At 36.3% G+C, this 21,731-nt stretch overlaps 1 protein-coding gene across 8 annotated transcripts in view; it reads left to right on the top strand.

Moving 5' to 3' along the window:
• Positions 1-288: 288 nt before the first annotated feature.
• Positions 289-21,731, top strand: part of GRIA2 (glutamate ionotropic receptor AMPA type subunit 2) — a 112,373-nt gene continuing 90,930 nt past the window's right edge. For all 8 annotated transcript variants that reach the window (XM_016200320.2, XM_016200321.2, XM_016200322.2 and 5 more), the window contains exons 1-2: positions 289-683; positions 1,220-1,360. In XM_016200320.2, the coding sequence (XP_016055806.1) occupies positions 596-683; positions 1,220-1,360 (229 nt within the window). In that variant the 5' untranslated portion in view covers positions 289-595. The remainder of the gene's footprint in view (positions 684-1,219; positions 1,361-21,731) is intronic.

The following is a 21,731-nucleotide window of genomic DNA, read 5'->3' as shown; positions in this document are numbered from 1 at the left end:
GGCTCCGAGCCGCGTTTTCTCGGAGCCGTGCAGCCGCCACCGCCAGGGCAGTGCGGGGTGCGGGATTCAAGGCAGGGGCGGGGGAAGGGGTGGGCGCGCGCGCCGGCAGCCTGCTGAGAGTCGCGCACGCGCGTCCGGGACGGCCTGCCCCTCTCGGTGACTTGCGCGCGCGTGTGTGTGTGTGTGTGTGTGTGTGTCTGTGTGTGTGCGTGTGTGCGCGCGAGCGCGCGCGCGTGAGAGAGAGAGAGGAGAGAGGGAGAAGAGCGCGCGAGAGGGTGAGTGTGTGTGAGTGCACGGGAGGGTGCTGAATATTCCCAGGCACTGGGACCACAGCGGCAGCTCCGCTGAAAACTGCAGCCAGCCAGTCCTCTGGACTTCGGGAGCTGGGACAGGGCGCAGGGAATCAGCAGCCACCAGCAGGACCTGGGAAATAGGAATTCTTCTGCCTTCGCTTCAGGGTTGTAGCAGCTCGGTGCTAAATTGCTGTTTCAAAAATGCGGAGGATCTAATTTGCTGAGGAAAACGGCCAAAGCAGGAAGAGAAGGAAAAGGGGGAAACAGGGGGATATTTTGTGGATGCTCTACTTTTCTTGGAAATGCAAAAGATTATGCATATATCTGCCCTCCTTTCTCCTGTTTTATGGGGACTAATTTTTGGTGTCTCTTCTAACAGCATACAGATAGGTAGGTATCCTTTGTGCTCTGCTTTTGAATTGTGCATAATTTGGTGGTAATCTTTGTTCACAGTGAGCAAATTAATTCATGTCATGTAGACTTATGTCATACCTTGACTGCATTCCAGATTTAAGCTGCCTCGACTATACATGTTTTTCTTAGGACTGAAGCAAAGGGGAAAGACGATGCCTTGATACTATAGAGAAAAAAATATCTTCTCATTTCTGCCTTCCACATTTTGTTAATCCTGCCTTAGCATGTTGCCGTTTGCTCAGGTTCTCTAGAGGTCTGAATGCAAAGCTTGTGGTTAGCAGGAAAGGCAAGTGTTTCTGGCCACCTACCTTGCCCTCAGACTCTCATCTGTGCGGTGACCCCTTTGGCTGTCATGTGGATGCCCGACCCCCTGCTTCCAGAGCCCCTCGATGTATTTATTCCGCTTATTAGCGTGAATAAGAGACTCCAGGGCTGCTGGGCACTAGCGGGCTCCTCTCCTTTCCCTCCTGGGCACTGACACTGTTCTCCTGCTTGGTATTTGTTCTTTACAGGGGGGCTATTTCCCAGGGGCGCCGATCAAGAATACAGTGCATTTCGGGTAGGGATGGTTCAGTTTTCCACTTCGGAGTTCAGACTAACACCGCACATCGACAATCTGGAGGTAGCAAACAGCTTCGCAGTCACCAATGCTTGTAAGTAATGAATATTCATGTATTTCAGGTGCCGCGCGCGGAAGCCAGCGAGTGTGAGCGCGGGGTGGGTGGTGTGTGCGTCTTTCAGTGTGTCAGTGTGTGGGTGTGAGTGACTGCACACGCGCGTGTGCGTGTGACAGCGTAGGGGGAAAGTGGCTGCAATCTCGGGGACCCCCGCTGGTTGAAGGGGGGGGGTGAGGAGGGAGCGAAAGGAACTGAAGAGTGTGGGCATTAGAGAGGCGGGTGGGGGGCTTCGTTAGGTTCGGGGATTTCTAGTTTATCTTGAATGCTTCCCCCTGCCCCCTTCTTCGCGCACCTTGCGAGCCTGGTGGCACCCTGCCCGCAGAGAACACGCTGTTCCCCAGGGCGCGCCGTCGGGCTGTTGGGTAGATCCCGCGGGGACTGCCGGAGCCGGGCTGCCTCTCCAGGCAGCTGCAGCCCTCGCCTGCGGCCCTGGCGCAAGTCTGCAGGCCAGCTCGGGTTCCCTCGACAGACCCCTGAGCCCTGTATTATCCCCCCGCCCCCCGACGGGCTGTTGAATGGTTCGGGAGCTGGGCTCGGGTCTGTTACATAACGCCCACCGGAGGGGCGCGGTGCGGTGCGGCGGGGCGCGCGGGGAGGCTGCTGCAGGCCCGGGGGCTGCTCCGCCAGGTACCCGTGGAGCCGAGCGCGGCAGTTTCTCGCCGCTCGGATGAGCTTCAGCCTTCAGTCGAAGGGGGCAATTCTGCCGGTGGGGCCGCGGTCAGCTCGCGGGCTGGATGCGCTTTGTTCTCAGGGAGCGCGGCTCAGGCCAGGGCAGCGACAGGGAAACGACCTGAAAGCGGTTAGATGCGGCCGAGTTTGAAAATCTGGAGAAGTCGCCGATCAGCCATTTTAGTCTTTGCAGTCAGTTATCCACGTTCGCCCGTCACTGCGCGCTGCGCTGCGGGGCGGGCGTTGAAGCTGCCCCGAGGCTACAAAGTCCTAGCGTCCAAGCAGCGCAGCCCCCGAGGGTCGGTGGACAGGCCGGCGGCCCCACCCGCGCGGGCTGCGCAGCGCGGCCGCGGGACCTGCTTGCCCTCTGCCCGGCAGCTGCCATCATCTCCTGCCGGCTGGGCTGCGCTGATCCTTCCCCGATCTGGTGTTTTTACTTTGTAGCGCCTAGTTAACAATTTAGAGGGGGCTTTGCAGATGGCTCACCTCCCACTTTGGCTACAGTGTAAAGGAGCTAGTGGAAAATTACCACAGAAAAAAGCCCCACGGCTGTCTCTTCCCACGTTGGGCAAACAACTGGTGCCATCCCACTTCCTCATATTGAGCCTTAATCATATATTCCATGGGTTAGCTGGATGATCGTGTCAGGAACATTCTCAAATCATTTTGAAACCAGCGTCCTCCAGATGAATGAAGAAATGAAACAGTTTTCTTTGACCGTTGGAGCAGGGTCATTATGATGATCAGATTAGATTAGATGTCTATAATTAAATTGTTTATAAAGACCCTATTTAAGAAGGTTTCAGGGCTACACGTTTTCTTCAAATGTTGATACCAAGTAAAAAAAGAAGCTGGGGGAGGCGGGCAGGAAAAAGAGGGGGGAGGAAGGAGAGAGAGAGAGACAGAGACTCTTCAAGTGGATTTGCAGCTTTAAAAAAATCTCCATAAAAATAAGAATATCTTGGAAAATTTATATAGACATACATACGTATAAAGAAACCCCTGTCATTTAATTTTTGAAGGCTTCTATACTTGACCTATTTACCCACCAGATTTAGATTATTCATTTGATTTGATATTGTTTCCAGTTTTTTTTTCTTGAATTATGACTGACATACAACTGTGCTAAGTATCTAACTGTATGTAATTATATCCCAGTGTGAAAATGCTTTGAAAAGTAACAAACTTAAGGCAAGACTATTATTACTGGAAATGTGTAGATTTTGAAAATGAGGTGAAAGTAATTGACATCTCTACACTTTGAAAATGGTCAATTATTAAGTTCACTCATTGGTGAAAATAATGAGAGGGCCTGACTGAGATATAAGATATAAAGGGTATGTCCACTGAGCAAAATGAAAATTCCTTGAGTCCAACAAATGTCGAATCACCATTGGAGCTTTGTAAAGATTAAAGGTTATGGTTAGTTTAGGTTAGGTAACTAGTTTAGGTTCCAAGTTTCACTATTTTTGAATAGGTTTATTTTTAATATAAACGTTATTGAAGTAAGATATGCAGACAGAAAATGTAAATATATTAAACACATATGTAACTCAAAGAACTTCCACAGAATGATACATAACGTAATGAGGAGACGGATTTCATTGAAACACGCACATACAATTCTTTTGACCACAGTTCTGAGAAACTGAAAGTGACATCTTCATTTTGCACAGATTTTTGTTGTTGTTTTGCTCAGAAAATAAAGCTGAAATTAAAACATACCTGTCTCCAGATCCTGAAATTACTCCTCCATGGATTAGTATTCTGGGACACTAAAACAAATGACGGTGAGGAACTGAAGGCATTTTCAAGGTTCCCACGTGGGACTTCAGAATGACGGCATTTGCAACACCCATGTCATAAGTAATTTTACTGGTTGCTAAAAAGAACTAGTGAGGCACTGTTACAGAAGAGAGCTCATTGGATAGAATTTTCTGGAGTTGGCATGGACTCATTGACCAGGCAAATTGTTTAACATTCTTGTGGCTCAGTTTCTTCTTTTTTTAGAATTTCACACTCCAGAGATGACTGCAAAATGAAATGGAGTGTTTGTATCCTTATTAATTTTATTTTTGCATAGAGCAACAGAAAATGTAAAAATTGTTTAACTCTTTTCAGAGAGAGAGAGGTGCTTATGCAAAACTACAATTACAAAGTCAACAGTCCAAAAAAGGAATGGAAATCTCTAATATCAAATTTGTCCAGATGAGCCTCGATCATTTAAATCCTGCTCAAATTTTTTTCTCCAGGGTTTAGCCTTTGTTTTCTTGCCTTTTCAGTCAGGGGAGCCCTTGATTCTCTCCTATATGAAGTGGAAGCAGCAGCAGCAAATATGTTGATAGCTAAAACCAAAATGACTTTCTTTCATTTCTTCTAGAAAGCTAAGGAAGTCTATTCTCAAACTCCATTGTCAAAATATGTGTCCCCAACCAGTGTTCACAGAGTAGCTTTTTCTCCTAGTTAAACCATAAAAAGCACACTGGGTTAAGTTTACGTATTCAGAAAGTAGAGTTTCATACTTTAATAATTTCAAAATAGAAAATATATTAGTTTGCTAATTTAATTTTATTTCTGAGATGGAGGAGTTTATTTGGAAATGCTGAGGTTGACAACGACTTAAGGATCCAGCAAGACTACTGAAGGGGTTAAGGTTATGCAAATGAAATGGAGTCATTATATTCTGAACCGGGTAAAATGACTGTGCATTGCACTGAACTCCCACATCCTTCTTTTTCACCATCACAGTGGGATAATGCAAGCACCTATTTGTTCCCATTTGTTTCCATGGGAACCTGGGGAAATAAAGACAGATTCCAATTTCTTTTTTTCTCTCTCTCTCCCTTCCTCTTCCTACCTCCCCCCTCCACCTCCTTCCCCTTTTCCTTTCCTCCTTCTTTTCTTCTTAGGTACAGATAATACTAAGCTTTTAAATTTTTTCCTCTGAAGGCTGTTCAAACATAAACATTCATTATGAGAAAATATAAACCATAACATTAGAGGGGGAAAAAGACTAGCATATGAGCATCTGATTGTTCAACAGTTGAAACCAGTGATGGGCCTCAAGAATTTCTTTCTCCCCACTCCCTCCCATATTTGAGTGCCCTCTAGTTGTCAGAGACTAAATGAATGCTTTTCTTATATTAATTCACTTTTTCAACCATTCCCCTCTATGCTCTTTTGAATACTTTTCAAAGACTTGTAGGCCTTGATGCCTCCAGTGTGCATTGGCCACTGTGGTCTTGTTTAAGAGCTTTAGTATGAGGATTGAAGATGGTCTAGTAGTTCTTATACAAAAGCAATTTATTGCAGTAATTAAATTTTTTTGTGAAAAAAATAAATTTGATGTTGCATATGTGTTTATACCACATATTATGTATTGTTAATAAAATCAACAGCAGATTTTAAAAAAATATTACATACTTTTATGTTCTAAAAATTTTTTAATAAACTTTAATGCTGTTCTCATCACTAAAACTTATTAAAAATAAAACTGTCAAAATGGGCTGTAAACATGAGTCTTTGATCCCATAGGGTTTTGGAATTAAAAATATTAAATATTAGATTTCCTGTTCAAATCTTTCTATTTATTTCATGAATGACTTTGACAAATAGCTATTAGTCTATTTAAAAATAATTTAATAATTTTATATTTCAATTCCATAAAAATAAATCATAAAATATTAAATTTAAAGAAAGAGCAGATAGGAATCTACTTTTTCTCTAAGCCAGCAGATGGAGATGTAGGAGAAAATATTGTTCTTTCATAAAACTGTTGCGCACACTGAATACCCTTTGAAACATTGCAAATTTATTTAGGAAAAGAATTAAAAATATATAAATGGCATCTACTTAAAAAAAAAAAAAATCACTTAAAATGCTGTTTGAAAGATAATTCCTGACAGAATGCATTCAATTTTATTTTTAAAATAGATTATCTTAAATATTTTTATAAACTTGAATTATAAAGGAATTTGGAAACAGCACTGATTGTAAATGCTGTTGGAAGGGAGAATTCTAAAATTATATAACTTTTTAGTCTTTAGCTTTGATTCTCAAGATATCATTTAAAACGTGTATTTTTTATCATTAGGTTTTAGTCACAAATTATTGAGATTGTATATCTGTGTTCATCTAATTAATTAATTAATGTTTGCTAAACTTTTACTATGCTTTTAATCAATGCAACTTCATGTGTGTTATATATATATATATATGTAATATATGCATATGTATACTTATAATTATAGAGTGTATGTAGTTATAGATTGGCTGGGTTGTCATGTTTTGACATTTTTGTTGAGGTAATTACTAAAACCTAGAGTTACCAACTTAAAGATATGCAAAAATTTGATAAAACCAGAATCAACTTGAATGCTTTTAAGCACTGATAAGAATTCATGGTGTGAAGAAAACCATGAGCACATGTACAGTACACAATACCTTACAACATGGTGTTGTAAATATTCAGCCATATTCAGTCATATTCAATTGGAGATTGCAAAGAAAGAAATAATAGCTCTTTGAATGTAAGAATAATTAATTTTTCATTAGATTTTTGTAAACATTCATACTTCATTTACCACAAGAGAGTTTCAAGAAAATAATACATTATACTAAACAGAAATCAAAGAATGGCGTTGGTTGAAATATTTCCCCCTTAACAAGCAGTCAACAGAAGTACGTAATCTGCACAGAAAATGCTATTATAGGAAATAAAATCTAAATGGATACACATTAGTTTATTTTGTTCTTTAGATTTCACATGTGAGTGAGATCAGGAGGTACTTGTCTTTTTTGACTGGCTTGTTTCACATAGCAGAACACTCTCCAAAATGATCCGGAGACACAGAAGCACGAACAGACGGACGAATCTCAGAATCTCAGAGGGAAGCCGGGGTGGGTGGGTGGGAAAAGATTAACCAAAGAACTTATATGCGTATGTGCCTGGCCCATGGACACAGGCAACAGTGTGGCGAAGGCCGGGGGGGGGGGGGGTAGAAGGGGTCAAGGGGGAAAAGGAGATGTCTGTAATACTTTCAACAAATTTTGAAAAATGGATATACAGAACTATTTTTTTTAAGGGAGCAGAGGATACATTTCACAGAGCTAAAATATCAGACTTAAACATTTTATTGGGATGTTACTGCTACTGATTAATATATTTTCTTTCTTTTTTAACTGGAATCGACAGAAGATACTCCAGCTCTCATTAAAATATTAGCTTTTTTGTTATATTTCAGTCAACATTTCAGAGGTTTTCTCCAATGATCTGAGTAACAAATTGCCAAACCGGTGATATGACTGTTTCTTCGATACAAAATGAAAATTAATTGTTGAATTCAAAGTTAAATTTCAAAATCACCCATGATTTAAAAATTTTCCAACATCCAAATGTTTTCAGAGAAAATTTTACTAATTTGAATAAAACTAAATGTGGTTGTTACATTGGAGTTGATTAGGAGTCTAACATCTGTTATTTTTCAGTATTACTCAATGTAAAGTATTTTGTCATTTTTGATCATTTTAATGTATAGAATGAAAACATTATGCATTTTAAAGTTAACTTGGAGAATGAAAAATGTGACCTTCTTGAAGGCAGGACCCTGCCATTGTTGTCTACATAGCTTTCACAGACCCTGGCCCAGTTCTCAGTGCTTTGAAGCCCTTAATGATTATTTATCTATTAAACACATTGCATATTATATATTTTCTTATTCATACTTTTTAAAGTCAGAATTTTGCTTTTGCTCTACATTTGGATTTCAAAAGAAACAATTTATTTGGTATCTGCCTCAAATACTATTTAGAGAAAGGTGTAATATGTTTTTCATTTTCATCTACAAGCTAGATATGTTCAAAGTTATTATCAATGTTCTAAAGCTACATTGCTATATGTTAAAGTGATTTACTGAAAATATGTACAATATACATTTTTAGAGGATTTATAAATGTTGTTAAGATAGTGCAAAAGCCATGTTACAAGTGATTACAATACAAGAATCTGTTATAAGGGCCCATACAGTTATGGGTGTGTTCAGCTTCCATTTTAGTTTTGCATTTTCCACAAAATGTGATTATAAATATTTTTTAATGGCAACAAAATTGTCATAGTCTGCTCCCCCCAAACACCTCAGGGTATTATACATCACAATTTCCCTTAATTCTTTCAGTGAATTTTTTTAAAGTACCATATGACAACATATTTTTATAGTGAATATCTTTGAATGAGAATTTTAAGGACACAGTTTCTGGACACAGGCCAATTCTTCTAACATTTGCGCTAATATGTATGATTTTTAATATGTATGACTTTCTTTTTGCTATTTTTGTACGAGCAGTCTATCTTTAGGATTTGTTTTCTAATAACTTAGTTTTGTCCTATTTTTATTCTATTGATAATTTGCTTCAGCAAAAACCCCAATTTGTTATTATAGTTTTATTTTTATCCATTAACATATCATAGAAAAAGTTATACTACTGATAGTGTGCTTACTACTAATTTGTAGTCTAACAAAGACAGTTTTAAAATTTAGACTCTTTATCCTTATAAATAAGTGTCTTCAATTGAATTGAACAAAGAGGTTTGGGAGGTATGGGGTCATTACAGTAAGGGAATTTATGAGGGAATTCTTAGATTGTTTTAATTTTCATATCTCTTCACATTTCTCAAATAAATAAAATATATACCCCTCATAGTTTTACTATTTAGATTGTTCTTCAGAATTTTACTTTATAGTTTTATATAGTTTATTTCTTGGTACGTTAATTCCACATTTTTTCCTGATTATTTCAGTATTTAAAATATGGATACGAACTGGGTTGAACTGAGAAAGTTTTAGTTTGTCTTTGAATAGGGCATCATGTTTCCAGAGCATGTTTATCCTTCATATGAAATGAATTGCAAACTATAAATGCTATGATATTCACTTATTTTATGGTCCACTGATACTTTCACTGTGATTGAATTTCAGTCAACCTCAGAAGGTGCCCCTTCAATGCAATTATTTTTAGTCTAATTGGTCTACATGACCAATTATACTGATAGAAATGATAGAAATATGTTTATATAAACTGAGTATACTCTATGCTTATTATTAAAATATAGTGAAATAGTATCTGATTTTTCATCCCTATAACAATATATGGCTTTACTCAATCATTCCTAATTTCAGCATGAATTTAATTGAAAATCAAGTTATACAATTTGATATAAAAACAGGTTTTCTTAGTCCATAAACCTTTTGCCGTTGGTATTAGGCTTTGCATTAAAATATTATTGTTTCAGATTTAATATTCATTTTACAATTTCTTTAGCATTAGTGTTCAGTCCGTTGAACAATATGTCAGCAATTGAATTACATATTTTTAAATTTCTTTTGCAAGAATTAAAGGATAGAACAAGCATTTCAAAATAAGTATTTTTATGTCAAAGGAAAAAAATTCTCTATTGCAGATTGAAATTGTCTGATTTCTTTCTTTTTATTGCAGACTGAAATTGTCAGATTTCTTAAAGGGTGGGAAGGGGGCCATGGACACAGGAAAAGCTCCAAGAGGCAGGGTAACTTGGTGCCTAGTCAGGGCAGTGGGAATTTGGAACTGGGAACTCTTTTTCTTTCCCTTATTGTTTAGGCTTCTCCTTGACTTGGTGTTGCTTAGTTTGCAGGTCTCTGGTCAGTCTTCTTCTACAGTAGCATTGAGCTACTGTGAAATTTTATCATAAAATTACTTTTCACAGTTATAAATTATTAACTACTTCCAGAGGAAGACACAAAGGAAAAGAAGCAGTATGAATCCCTCTTAGGTAAAAACACCAATTTTAGGTGCTTATTACTCTCAACTGGCAGATAATGTCATCCTTGATAATTATGAAATAAAATATTTTCTGAAAAGTTTAAATATATGAGAGATACACAATGTATCATAATAAACTTTATGTCTTGCTTGGGGTACCTGAGACCTATACCTGGGGTACCCGTAGCAACTAAAAAACTGCATGATAAGTGCTGATAAAAGGGATTTATTGGTAGAACTCAGAAATATTTATCTTTTAGTCTATGTTATCTGGTGGTAATATATCCTATTTCTTTACATCTGAATAATATTTTAAAAAATCTTTGATATATTTAAAAATATGTTAGCATGTCTTAGAATATTTAACAAAATTAATGATAACTCTTGAGCAATATGCAATTTTTTGTCATTAATTATTCAAAAATTATTAAGGGATAATTTGAGGCTGAAATGCAGGACACAGTGAGCACTTTCAGCCTGAAGAATAAAGGATTATAAGGGTTAGGGCAGTCAATTTCATCAATATATTTGAAAACATTGTCATATACATATTAGTAGTTCAAATTTCGAACATTTTAAACGTCCTCAAGAGCTTCGTGTAAGCTATTTATGTGAATTACAGATACTTAAAGGGACTATGTTTTGAATGATCCAGCTACCACAGAAATAGTTCCTACAAGTCTAGAGTGGGAGAAGGGCTTCTCTTAAGAAACAACAAGCAAATAAAACACACACACACACCTCATCAGAAGTCTTTGGCAAAGAAAGTTCTGGAAGTGACCATCTCTAGGGGCAGTAGGAAATGTGTGTTTTACTATTTTTTTGTGGAAGATACATTTCAGTTTATGTCATTATTTTTTTTTATTCTTGTCTTGTGTTTTTGAGGACTGAAAAATTTCAATCTTGTTTTTAGTTTATATATGAAATGGAGTTATCGAGCTCTGTAATTCCCAAGCACTTTCACAATTTATAGCTTTATCTGTTTTGCCATTTTTAAGTTTTTGCTAGTTTACAGTGTTATTACTAAATTACATTTGGAGAGGAACTTTTAGGAACACAGGCAATAATTTAAAAGATTTATCGAGGAGCTTTATAGTTATAGTTATTTGATGCAATAGACCATAAATTCTCATCTTTATATCTCAGAACACAGACAAGTCAAGGATTGCCATCTTTAATAGTACAGGCACAAATGTTTTGTCTATGAAAATGTAAAACCTTGATTCACTGATGTTTACAACCCTGATGTCCTGGGAGGCAGAATGGCATTGGCTAAGAGTCTGTACTTGGAACTGAGTTCCAGTCCTGCAATTAAATGTGTGACATTGGATAAGGTGCTTAACCTACCTAAGTCTCCAGGTGTCACCTTTATAAAAGGGAATCACACATGATGGGATTGTTTTGAAGCTCCACAATAGGCAGGGAACACGATGTACTATGCTTGGCCCATCTAAGTGCACAAAAATTAGTGAACTTCTATTATCACTTCTTGTGTTAGGAACTTTGGATAGTTTTGATAGCACTTGGTATGAGAGGCAGAGAACAATAGAAAATGCATTTCTAGTTCCTTGCTAGAATCTTTCTACTGCTTGTGTATCAGTGCAGCACATATGGTGACAAAGAGGAGACTAATACAATAAACCACATAAGCCACTTAAAATTATGTTTAGTGAGCTGACGTATGAGAAGATTTTTAAAGCTGAGGTGCTGAAACTGGGGTAGTTCTACATCTTCCCCATTGTTATTCAACATTTACATTCAACATTTACATTCAACATTGTTATTCAATCACGTACATTTAAGATGCTGAACAGTTTGGAAATCTCTTATCCCTGGTAGATCTTTCAAGCACATAATTAAGATATCTTAATTGGTCTAACTGTGCACATTATGGACTCCTAGTGTTTATTTCACTTAATTGATGGAATTATATTTATTTAAATGAGAAGAAATTAAGAGAACACCTCTCATTGTTTTTCCTTTCTGTGCAGTGAGGCTGTTTCTTCATCCTGCTTGATAATATTATTAGGAATTTAAATGAGAAAATAAGCATTTTGGTTATTTTGTCATAAATGAGCCAAATGTTCCCTTTTTCATTGTATCTCATGCCTTAACTATGAACTAAACAGCGTGCTCAGAGCCATGGAGGGGACTGAAGTGGAAATCCTTGCCTTCAGGGAGCTTGTACATTTGATAGCTTTCTATTTATGTATCACTTTTATCTTTTTAAAACACTTTCACATCTGCTTGGCCTTCACTGTAGCTCTGTAAGGTTTATAGGATAAATAGAATTATTATTATGCTAATTTTCCAGATGAGAAAACAGAAATCTAAGTGAGCCGCTGTGGCCTTGGGGAGGAGAGCTTGCCTGGAAACCAAGCCCGCTGGCCCCTGGCCTAGAGCCTTCCCGTCCCAGGGGCAAGGCGGCCGGCGCACTAAGTGAGCAGACACGGGTTGAAATCCTGGCTCCAGCATTTACCGGTTGTGTGACTTTGTGTACATCAGTTAAACTTTATAATCCTTTTACTTCCTCTGTAAAACGGGGGCCATTATGATACTTGCCTCATAATGCAATTGTCAGATCTAAATGATTAATAGTTGACCATTATAATATAGTGACGAATGTCGTGAATTTCAGTGAGTCCAATTCCCCTAAGTGCATATTAGTCACATATACTTAGTCCGTGCTTTTAGGTGCATGGAAGAGAAGGTGTTAAAGAAAGCTAACATAGCTCTCTGAAATTTTCCAATAATTAAGCTTTTATAATACAACCACTCAAGCAAATACTAGAGCGTAGGCTTTTACTTTATTATAATTTTTAGAAAACTGTTAAATATAAACATTTTACAAGAATTTTAGTGTAGCCTTCATTTACAGTCTTCTCCCCAAAATTCTACATACAGCTAAATAGTAAGAGCTGAAAATCATACATAAGGTTAAAAAATGTTAATTCTGGTTGGCATTAAGTGTGATATCTGATACTGTTCAGTTAACACTTCCGTCATCAATACATTTGAGCCAATTCCATGAATGGTATGTATTTGCCATGGCTAGGGTGACAGTGGACATGGGACACGTTCTCTGTGATGTCTCCCCTGTGGGGCAGGTGTCTACATCTTGCTGCAGGTCGGTTGGGCCGTTGTAATCTTTTCCACGAGCCCCTTGCTTAGAATGAATAAAGAGGCTCTCTGCCTGTTTCTATTCTGTTGGAAAGGTCTCAAAAGTTTGAAAAATCTTGAAATAATTACTTATCCAGAGATTACTTCCTTTGAGGAATAAAGAGACACTTTTTGAGGGGATGTAACCCTTGATAATGAGGAAAAATAAGGAAGAATGAGCAAATTTTTTCTTTGTTTTTAAACATTCACTACCTCATTCTGTGTTGACTTCCATTATTCTGATGGTATGTGTGAACTCTTTAATGTAGCATAGTAAGAATCTGGGTCAAAATTATTATTTTAAAGCAAATCCACATATTTACATGATAAAATTATATTTATTACTTGAATGTGGGCCCAAGGTGGAATAAATTGGATAAAAGTCAAATATTTATCTTCAAAATACTTAAGTCTACATTGTTTGTATTCATCCAAAACTTATCACAGGGTTTTCTTCTTTCTTTACTTCTTTCCTCAAACTTTCCCTAGATACCTGTTCTATGCCAAGCCCTTTGGTCATGTCTGAGGTGACAAAGAACATGATAAGATTTCTGTGTTGGAAATTATACATGGTGCAGAAGTAGTTAATCTCAGTCAGCTAGATGATTTCCTTATTATGTTAAAATGTGTAGTAAAATTATTGTTTCTAGACCATTTATAAATATTATCTTATACCTTGGAACTAGATTTGAATCAAAGTATCTTAAGAGCAGAAGTGGTAATTCCAAACACTGTGGAGAAATCATAAAAAAATGAATTGATGGAAAATGAAAATCGTTGTATTATATACTGACATAGACTATATTATTGAAAAACTGGGTGGCCAAATGAGGAACTAGTGATATTAGCAATAATGTGAATTGCAGATCTTCCAAAAATAATTTTAATTTTTGAATGATATCTGGAGATGACAATTTATATTTTATTTTGCATGATTTTCTTTTTTTCTCTGCCAAAAGCAATTCAGTTTGAACCAGCATACACTATAGAAATTTCTGAATAGTTCTGATGTAAATTAACTTTATGTAGACTATATTATTTAATTATTATAAATACTACTTTAGCTTGTTGCTGAAGGGGCAAGTTGCAAGTTTTAGAAGAGTATGTTTTATAAAATATTTTAAAATGTTGATGCATATAGTTATTTCAAATAATATAAAAGACACTAACACCTTACTGGTTCCCTTGTAATGTTAAAACAGGTCTTATATTATCTAAACTTTTATTATTGTATCAGTTTAAAAATTTCAGGTGGAAAATCATGATTATCTTAAAAAAGGATCACATTTAACATAGAAAAATATATTTAAAAGTTAAAATGTTTGTTAATAATAGCATTTTGGCATTGTAGATGATTTAAGCTTTAAAATATGCAATGCAAAAAATAAGAATTTAGATACTTAAGGTTTTTATATTTTGAGTTTTAAAAATTATGATGAAAATAACTCATATGTATGGTAATTTTTAAACACTACAAGCAGAAATATAATATTATGTCTTTTCTCCCCCAATTCCACTTGTCTCAGATGATCACCATCAATGGTGTCCAGATATACTAGTATAATAAACACACTGTTCTTTCTTTATCTTGATTGTTTCTAACCTAACATAAATTGGACGACTTCTTTTATTTGCAGTGAAGTTTCGCTGTCTTTGTAGTTATCACATGGTTTTCTGTTGCTGTTTAGCCTGTCTCATGTTGATGACTGTTTCCAGCTTCTCCTGTTTATTTTAATAATGTGTGCAAATAGGCTGGCAGAATAGATTCATATGAGTGGAATAACCAAGTCAAAACGCGTTTGCATTTAAATTTTTCCTAAATATCCAAAAAAAGTATATGACCTTATAACCCTCTGTAGTATATGTGTGCTTATTTCTGCTTACTCTCACTAGTAGTGCACAATATTAAATTGTCTAAAGCTTTGGCATTGGTATTTTATTGCTTATATTTACAGTGATAAGTGCTGACTGACGTTAAATGTTTATCAACACATTATTTGCATTTCTTTGTGTGTATGTGTGTGTTTATGTGCCCGGGCACCTGTTCATATATTTGCCCAGTATTTTATTGGGTTGTGGGTCTATTTATTACTTATAGATACATATATTATAATAATGCATACTTTGTCACGTTTTGCAGCTATTATATCCAGGGTTTTTTTCCTTGTAACCTGTTCATGATTTTTTAGAATCATGATTTTAGTTCATAATTTTTAAGAATACATATATTTTTAAATTTAGAAATTGTTTATTTTATTGCCCCAGGATTTTTGTGCCTTGCTTAGAAAGACTTTCCCACTTCTGTTTATTAAAAAACACACACTGCCTGTCCTTTTATTTACTATGCATCGTAATTTGGTTTCATGATCCAAAATGAATCTGATTCATCTGGATTTATTTGGTATAAATACTAAAGTAGGGATACTTTAAGCTTAGTAAGTATTAAACTAAGTATTAAATTAAGCTTAAATTTCCTATGCATAGCCAATTGTCACAACGATTGTCATCATATGTATATATATATAATCCGTCTGTCCTCATTGATTTAAGATGCCATTAGATTTTCTTCTTGAGTTGCTCATGGAGTTAAAGACAAACAGGGAATTTGCCCGGAAAGTGAAATAAGCAAGATTAAAACTCTATCACAGTAAAGAATGTAAAGTTATGCAAGACACTTGTTTCTCGAGCAGTGCTATTTTTATAAATTGTGCTTTTGTGTCACGGGGGTCTCAGATCAATAAATGAGGAAGCCAGATTTGAACATTAACTGAGCCCAGAGGGATAAATAAAGGATTTTGTTATGTTTCTTGGCTTGTGTCACAGCACTAATATCACTTAAGGGCACTGCTAGTTTTGCATATTTCTTAATCTGTGTTAAGGTTGAAGTAATGGGTTATGATTATGACTTGGTTTTTGAATAACACTTTGAAGTTAATTCAGTGTAACAATCCGTATGTGTTTACAAAAAGAATATTAAAACTAAAGACTGCAATCTGTATGCAGTGAAGATAGGTAAGGGGAACTCAGATACACATGGTCTTATTAACTAACAGTTTCATCCTTAATTTGTTTTAGAAAACAGTTCTGTGCTTGCTCTAAAGACAAATATAAGCTATTTATGGCATAAGTCTAATTTAAACTGGAATACTAAATAAAATACTAAAATGCTTTTTGCATCAATAAATACTTTCAGTTTGCCTTCCAGTGTATGATACACACTGTGTATTTTTGGTCAAACATCAGAAAAATTTCTAATTCTTTAACCAGTACATTTTGTGGAACTCTGAACTTAATGTGGTCGTGAAGTGCATTTTCTAATTCACTGTCTTTCCATGCATTAAAAGAAAGATTTTTTTACTCTCAAGATGATGATTTTATGAAATGTATTTAATTAAATTTCTGCAAAATTCTAGACATCTGTTTATATTTTAATATATCTTCTGGTGAATACAAACATTTTAGCTATGTGAAATATAAAATTTATATCAGTGGAACTACAGTGTTAATAACTTTTTATGCTAACACTTTTTAAAAAATTAAATATTTTGCAAATAATGGCTTAGTCTCATTTCTTCCCCAACTCACAAAGTCAGAAGAAAGTGAGTAAGAAAAAGCCATTTGCTGCCACTCTACTAAAGATGGGTACCGTCCTGGCTGGTGTTGCTCAATGGTTAGAACATCAACCCTGGAACCAAAGGGTCTCGGGTTCAATTCCTGGTCAAGGGCAAGTACTTGGGTTGTAGGTTCTGTCCCTGGTCCTGGTCGGAGGGCATGTAGGAGACAACCAATTGATGTGTCTCTCACATTGATGCCTCTCTCTTTCTCTCCCCTCTCTCTCCCCCACCCTCCCTCCCTTCCATTCTCTCCAAAAATCAATGGAAAATATCATTGGATGAGGGTTAGCAAAAAAAAGAAAATGAAAAGGCAGGTACCACTAAAGGGTGTGGGGAACACAGTTATGGTATCATAAGGGAGCAGGATGAAGGAAGACTCAAGAGGCAGAATTTTCTAAATGACCTCATGAAACACAGACCCTGTTCTCTTTCCAGGGATTGTTTCTGCTTTCTTTTTGCCATATGGCCACTTGTGTTTAAACTGATATTAATATATGTCATAATGACTTTTTGTTTTGGTTTAAAACCTCAAAGTTCACATTAGCTTTTCATTTACTTTTAATCTTCTTTGCCTAATTTAGATTTCAAAGCACTGTTTAATCGCCATTGTTTTCCATTTTTATTTATTGCGAAGTTCTTTTCAAGACTTTTGTACATCACGTTTCTGCAGTGAATGTAACTCGATAAGTTTATTAAAATATTCCTTCATAATTAATACAAAAACTTTCTGAAGCTCTGATTAGAATGTTTTTCCTAATTATAAAAGTAACACATTAGAGTAAAAAATTTGGAAAACACACAAAAAAATAAAAAGCATCACTCATTATACCCAAGAAATAATCACTTGTTAAGAATTCCATGTGTTCTATTTGAGTGCTTTTGTACTTGGTGTCATACCTGAAGCATTTTTTCTTTTGAAGTGGGGCATCTGTTCAGTATGAACAGCTCCTTAGAAATGTCTTAGTCAACAGACAGTTTTTATGCCTGCAGGGACTTAAGGTCTGTTGCCTTGTGAATTGCCCTTCAGGCTTCTGATATTATAGTTAAGTTATATTTCAGCATCTTCAAAGTGTTGCTTACTTGGTGTTGAAACTGTTTTCTTAGCAATGCATCTCTCAGCGTTGGCTTTAAACCTCTGTTCTGGAGCTCAAGGCCTGGGCGGGCCTTGGCTTCACCCTTTCCTTCCTAGTTCTACAGGGCGGGGCAGAGTTAGCTGCCAGCCGTGAGGAATGAATGAGGTCCTCCCTGAGGCCATGTCATCGAATAGTCTGCTCAGAAGCCAAGGTGCAGAGAAATGTGACATTTAATTTGCTCAGTCTCCAATTTGTTCTCATTGCCTTGGTCAAAACATAATCTTCTTTGTTGCAAAAAGAGCTACTTAAAAACACAGAATACCAGAACGGTTGTCATTTTTTAAAAGTATATATTTTGCTCGATTCGTTTGTCTAATAGACAAGGACAGGCATCTACACAGTGAATGAGGTGAGTGTTTTCATGCACTAATCGGTAGCAGGCAGAGTGAAGTTATTGCTCTCAGTACATCAGGCCCTTATGGAAGCTGTAATTCCCACCTTAATCCTCAGAATCAATCCAGGTAACAATTAAGGTAGCATCATCGACTTCAGGGTTTGTTTACGCTGCCAAGTTCAATCTACGTCCATGGAATGAACTCTGCTTTTCTTGTGAAAACAACCCTGTGCCTTCCTTGACTCTTTATCTGACTGATAATAGCCTTGGAATTACATGTCACTCAAAGGGGTAGAGTCCAGCCCAAGAACAGGCCTCTTAGATCTTCTCCTAGGCGCCTCATTTGGATATTATGCTTCCGAATGGCTTAAGAACACGGTTTCCTTGGGGAAAACTGTTAAAACCAAATGATTTTGTAGAATGGAAAGATTAAGAGGTTTCATTGTATTACTTAGAAATATGATAAATGAGATGAAATCCAACCATAAACTATCAGGACCTCAGAACCCCAGGATGGATGTCATGCTAATAAGAAGGCAATAAATTATCAGTCTTTAGGGATGCTTTCTAGGGAGAAAGATTTTCAGATCTCTCTTGATAGTCAATTTAATCACAAAATAACTCTTCATGTCAAAAAGTTCTGCATTAGGTCAAACTGAATTTTATCCTGTTGCAAATTAAACATTCTTTCATTTAATCAGCCCTCTAAGAAACACATAAAGGTCTCTGCTTCTTCAGCATGGTGGGACTTTATATACCTGAAGGTAGTAAATAAACCATTCATTTATTTTCTATGTAAGGAACTCACAGCACATGAGTTTATTCTCTGGTTTATTTTACTTAGTATATATGAACTCATTTCACTTTTGTTTTATTAAAAAAAAAAAGAATTAAGGCCTGCTAGATGCAATAATAATAATTTCTAGCTAATTTTGATGATAGTAGATGTTTATAGTTAAGATAATTTATGTCATTTTTATTTTTAATGTAGTCCAACATTACATTTAGTTTTGAAATGACTTTATATATTGATGACATACATTCAATAGGTAGTCCATCATGCTCTCTGATCTTTTCTGTTGTTTTAAATGTTTTCCTTTACTCTTCTTATTACTCTTGTGTTTTGTTAAGAATCCAAACTCTGCTACTTGTTAGCTATGTGATATTAGACAAACTACTTAACCTTTCTTGGCCTTAATTGCTTTCCTTGTAAAATTTGAATAATGGGATATTCCCTCTATAAGTGTACTTAACATACTAGGTATATAGAACATGCTCAACAGATGCAAGTTTTCTTCCTGAGTACATTTTAGTTTTTATATGTATTATATGAAACTAATACATATATTCATATATAAAATGTTTGTTCAACCTTATCCTGTTTTTAATAAAGAATTTTTATGCCATGATTAGGCTACCTCTATTTCAGTTTCATACCTTAGGATATCCCTCTCTTCAAACATGTAAACTACTTGATCCAAATCAGGTTCATGGAGTTTTGTTTGCTTTTTACTCAGGAACCTATTCAGAATTTATTCTTCCAAGTGACTTTGAGCTGCATATCTCATTATGTACTCTATAATATCAAATATTGAAATTAAGATGATGTTTTCTATAGTTGATACGCTATCTTTTTGTAGTTTTGTAGAGGTTTTTCACTTCTGGGCTTGGGGCTGATTTTTTTCTACTCAGAAATATTGAGTAGTTTTAGTTTTAAATTTTCACTCTTTTACTTAAGTGTTTTAGGAAACATTACCACATTCTCATATAAAATGTACTATTAAAATACATATTAAGTTTAAATTTAATTTTTAAATTTTTTCTCTAATTTCAATTTGGATTTCTATATTTTATTACCAAACTAGTGATAAAAATGGAAAGCTACTTCTTTTTATAATTCTAATCTGAAATTATATTAAGTATGCTTTAATTAATTTTTTTTCACTAGTAGATCAAGACATTTTTTTTTTTCTGGGCTATTTATTTTATTTTGATTCATCCCTATAAAGATGAAAGTGTGTTGTACTTGAGACCTATTGGGCAAGTTTCTCTTCCATCAGATGAACACATTATGCCTTAATCAGCAAATACTTTCCATGTGTATTTGCTATGTCTTTGTGCCAAGATTTCTGAAGAAAACAAACCCAGATTCATCTGCTCCCATATATTGTAAATATGTGAGGAGAAAAGCAACAAACACATTATAGATTTAAAGATGGGATGCTGTATGTCCTTAGATATGTGTAGTACATAGATTTAGAAAGTGCAGAGATCATCGTGATTGATGCAACTGTGAAATATCTTTGTATTTTGTGTAAATGTGGAAGTAGAATAAAAGGGGTTATGGTCATAACTTGTGACTCTTAAATTAGCATGGTGCCCAGAAGGATGTGAGATGAGGCGCAAGGAACGGCTACTTCTGATTGTGTGGCCACATACATAATTACAAAAATGAATGTGTCACATTCATCCAGGACCAGGACCTGGGCCGGGAAGGGGAGCAGGTCACCTGCAGCAGTGTGCAAGTTGGATCCTGACTGTAGGGTTATTTGGGGAGGCGGGTGGGGAGTGTTCAGGGCACTTGCAGTTCTTGTGAGCCCTGGGGTCAAAGCTGAGATCAGAGCTATTCAACTGAAATGGAGATTTAAGTACAGTTCTGATTGAAAGGGAATTTCAGGTTGAAAACCAGAACAGGAGCACAAACTTTATCTTCATATGAAGGACATAGAAATCTTGAGCAAGAACCACCAGGTTATTGTTAAGGCCTACTGTCATTGTGTCTTTATGATAAAGAATATTTATGATTTCTGAGCCTTGCAATCGAGCAATGGGCATGTGCTGGGGCCATTCTTCTAGTAAAAATGATTACTGATTGTTTGTAGTGCAAAGAACTGACTGCTGTGATCTACAAAGCCACCATTACGCAGCCACTCCTTACGCTGGAATCGGTGATTATGCAGCAATGGGACCGCCAAGAATCATTGCATCCTACCAATCGAAGGAAAATGGTCTCCTTTTTGTTGACAGACATTTCAAGCTCTAACCTTTAAGCTATAAGTTGAACTGCTTCAATATTGTATTCCTTAAGGAAAGGTATGGTCCATGGGAAGTAAAATTAGAAGCATAAAAATCTATGTTATTAGTACTTTATTGCCTAAAGAATCTCATTGAGTTGACATGTATCTAAATTTAAAGCATATTGCTATGTTTTAGGAGACTAGGCTCAGGAAAGAGAGTATCAGGCTGTGCTTTATCCCATCATTGAGAATCGGGGAGGTTAATCATTGCGTCCTAGGGTAACACCTGGAGCCAGGCCAGTTTTCACAGTTGAGGAAATGGGAATGTCATGGTGAGTCTTTCTTTCTCACTTGGACAATGCATGTGTTAAATAAATATCTAGAGACCCTTCCTTCTTATCCATTTTAAAGTAGGACCAGATGCAGTATTGAAGATTTTAGTGGGTCCAGCCTCTTCTAATGTTTTCAAGATACAGATCTACATAAGGCAAAGGTGATGAAAATGCTAAAACAAACACATAAGCACATCCACTCTCAAGTTAATCCCATCATTAAATCAAGAAGGCCTATTGTTCCCCAGTAAAAATAACAGATAATGAAAAGGATATGATAACTGCGATATATAAT

The sequence above is a fragment of the Miniopterus natalensis genome, chromosome 4, assembly GCF_054644295.1.
Source record: "Miniopterus natalensis isolate mMinNat1 chromosome 4, mMinNat1.hap1, whole genome shotgun sequence".
NCBI lineage: Eukaryota > Metazoa > Chordata > Mammalia > Chiroptera > Miniopteridae > Miniopterus > Miniopterus natalensis.
The sequence above is the reverse complement of the archived record's forward strand: the minus strand, read 5'-3'. Positions and strand labels throughout refer to the sequence as shown.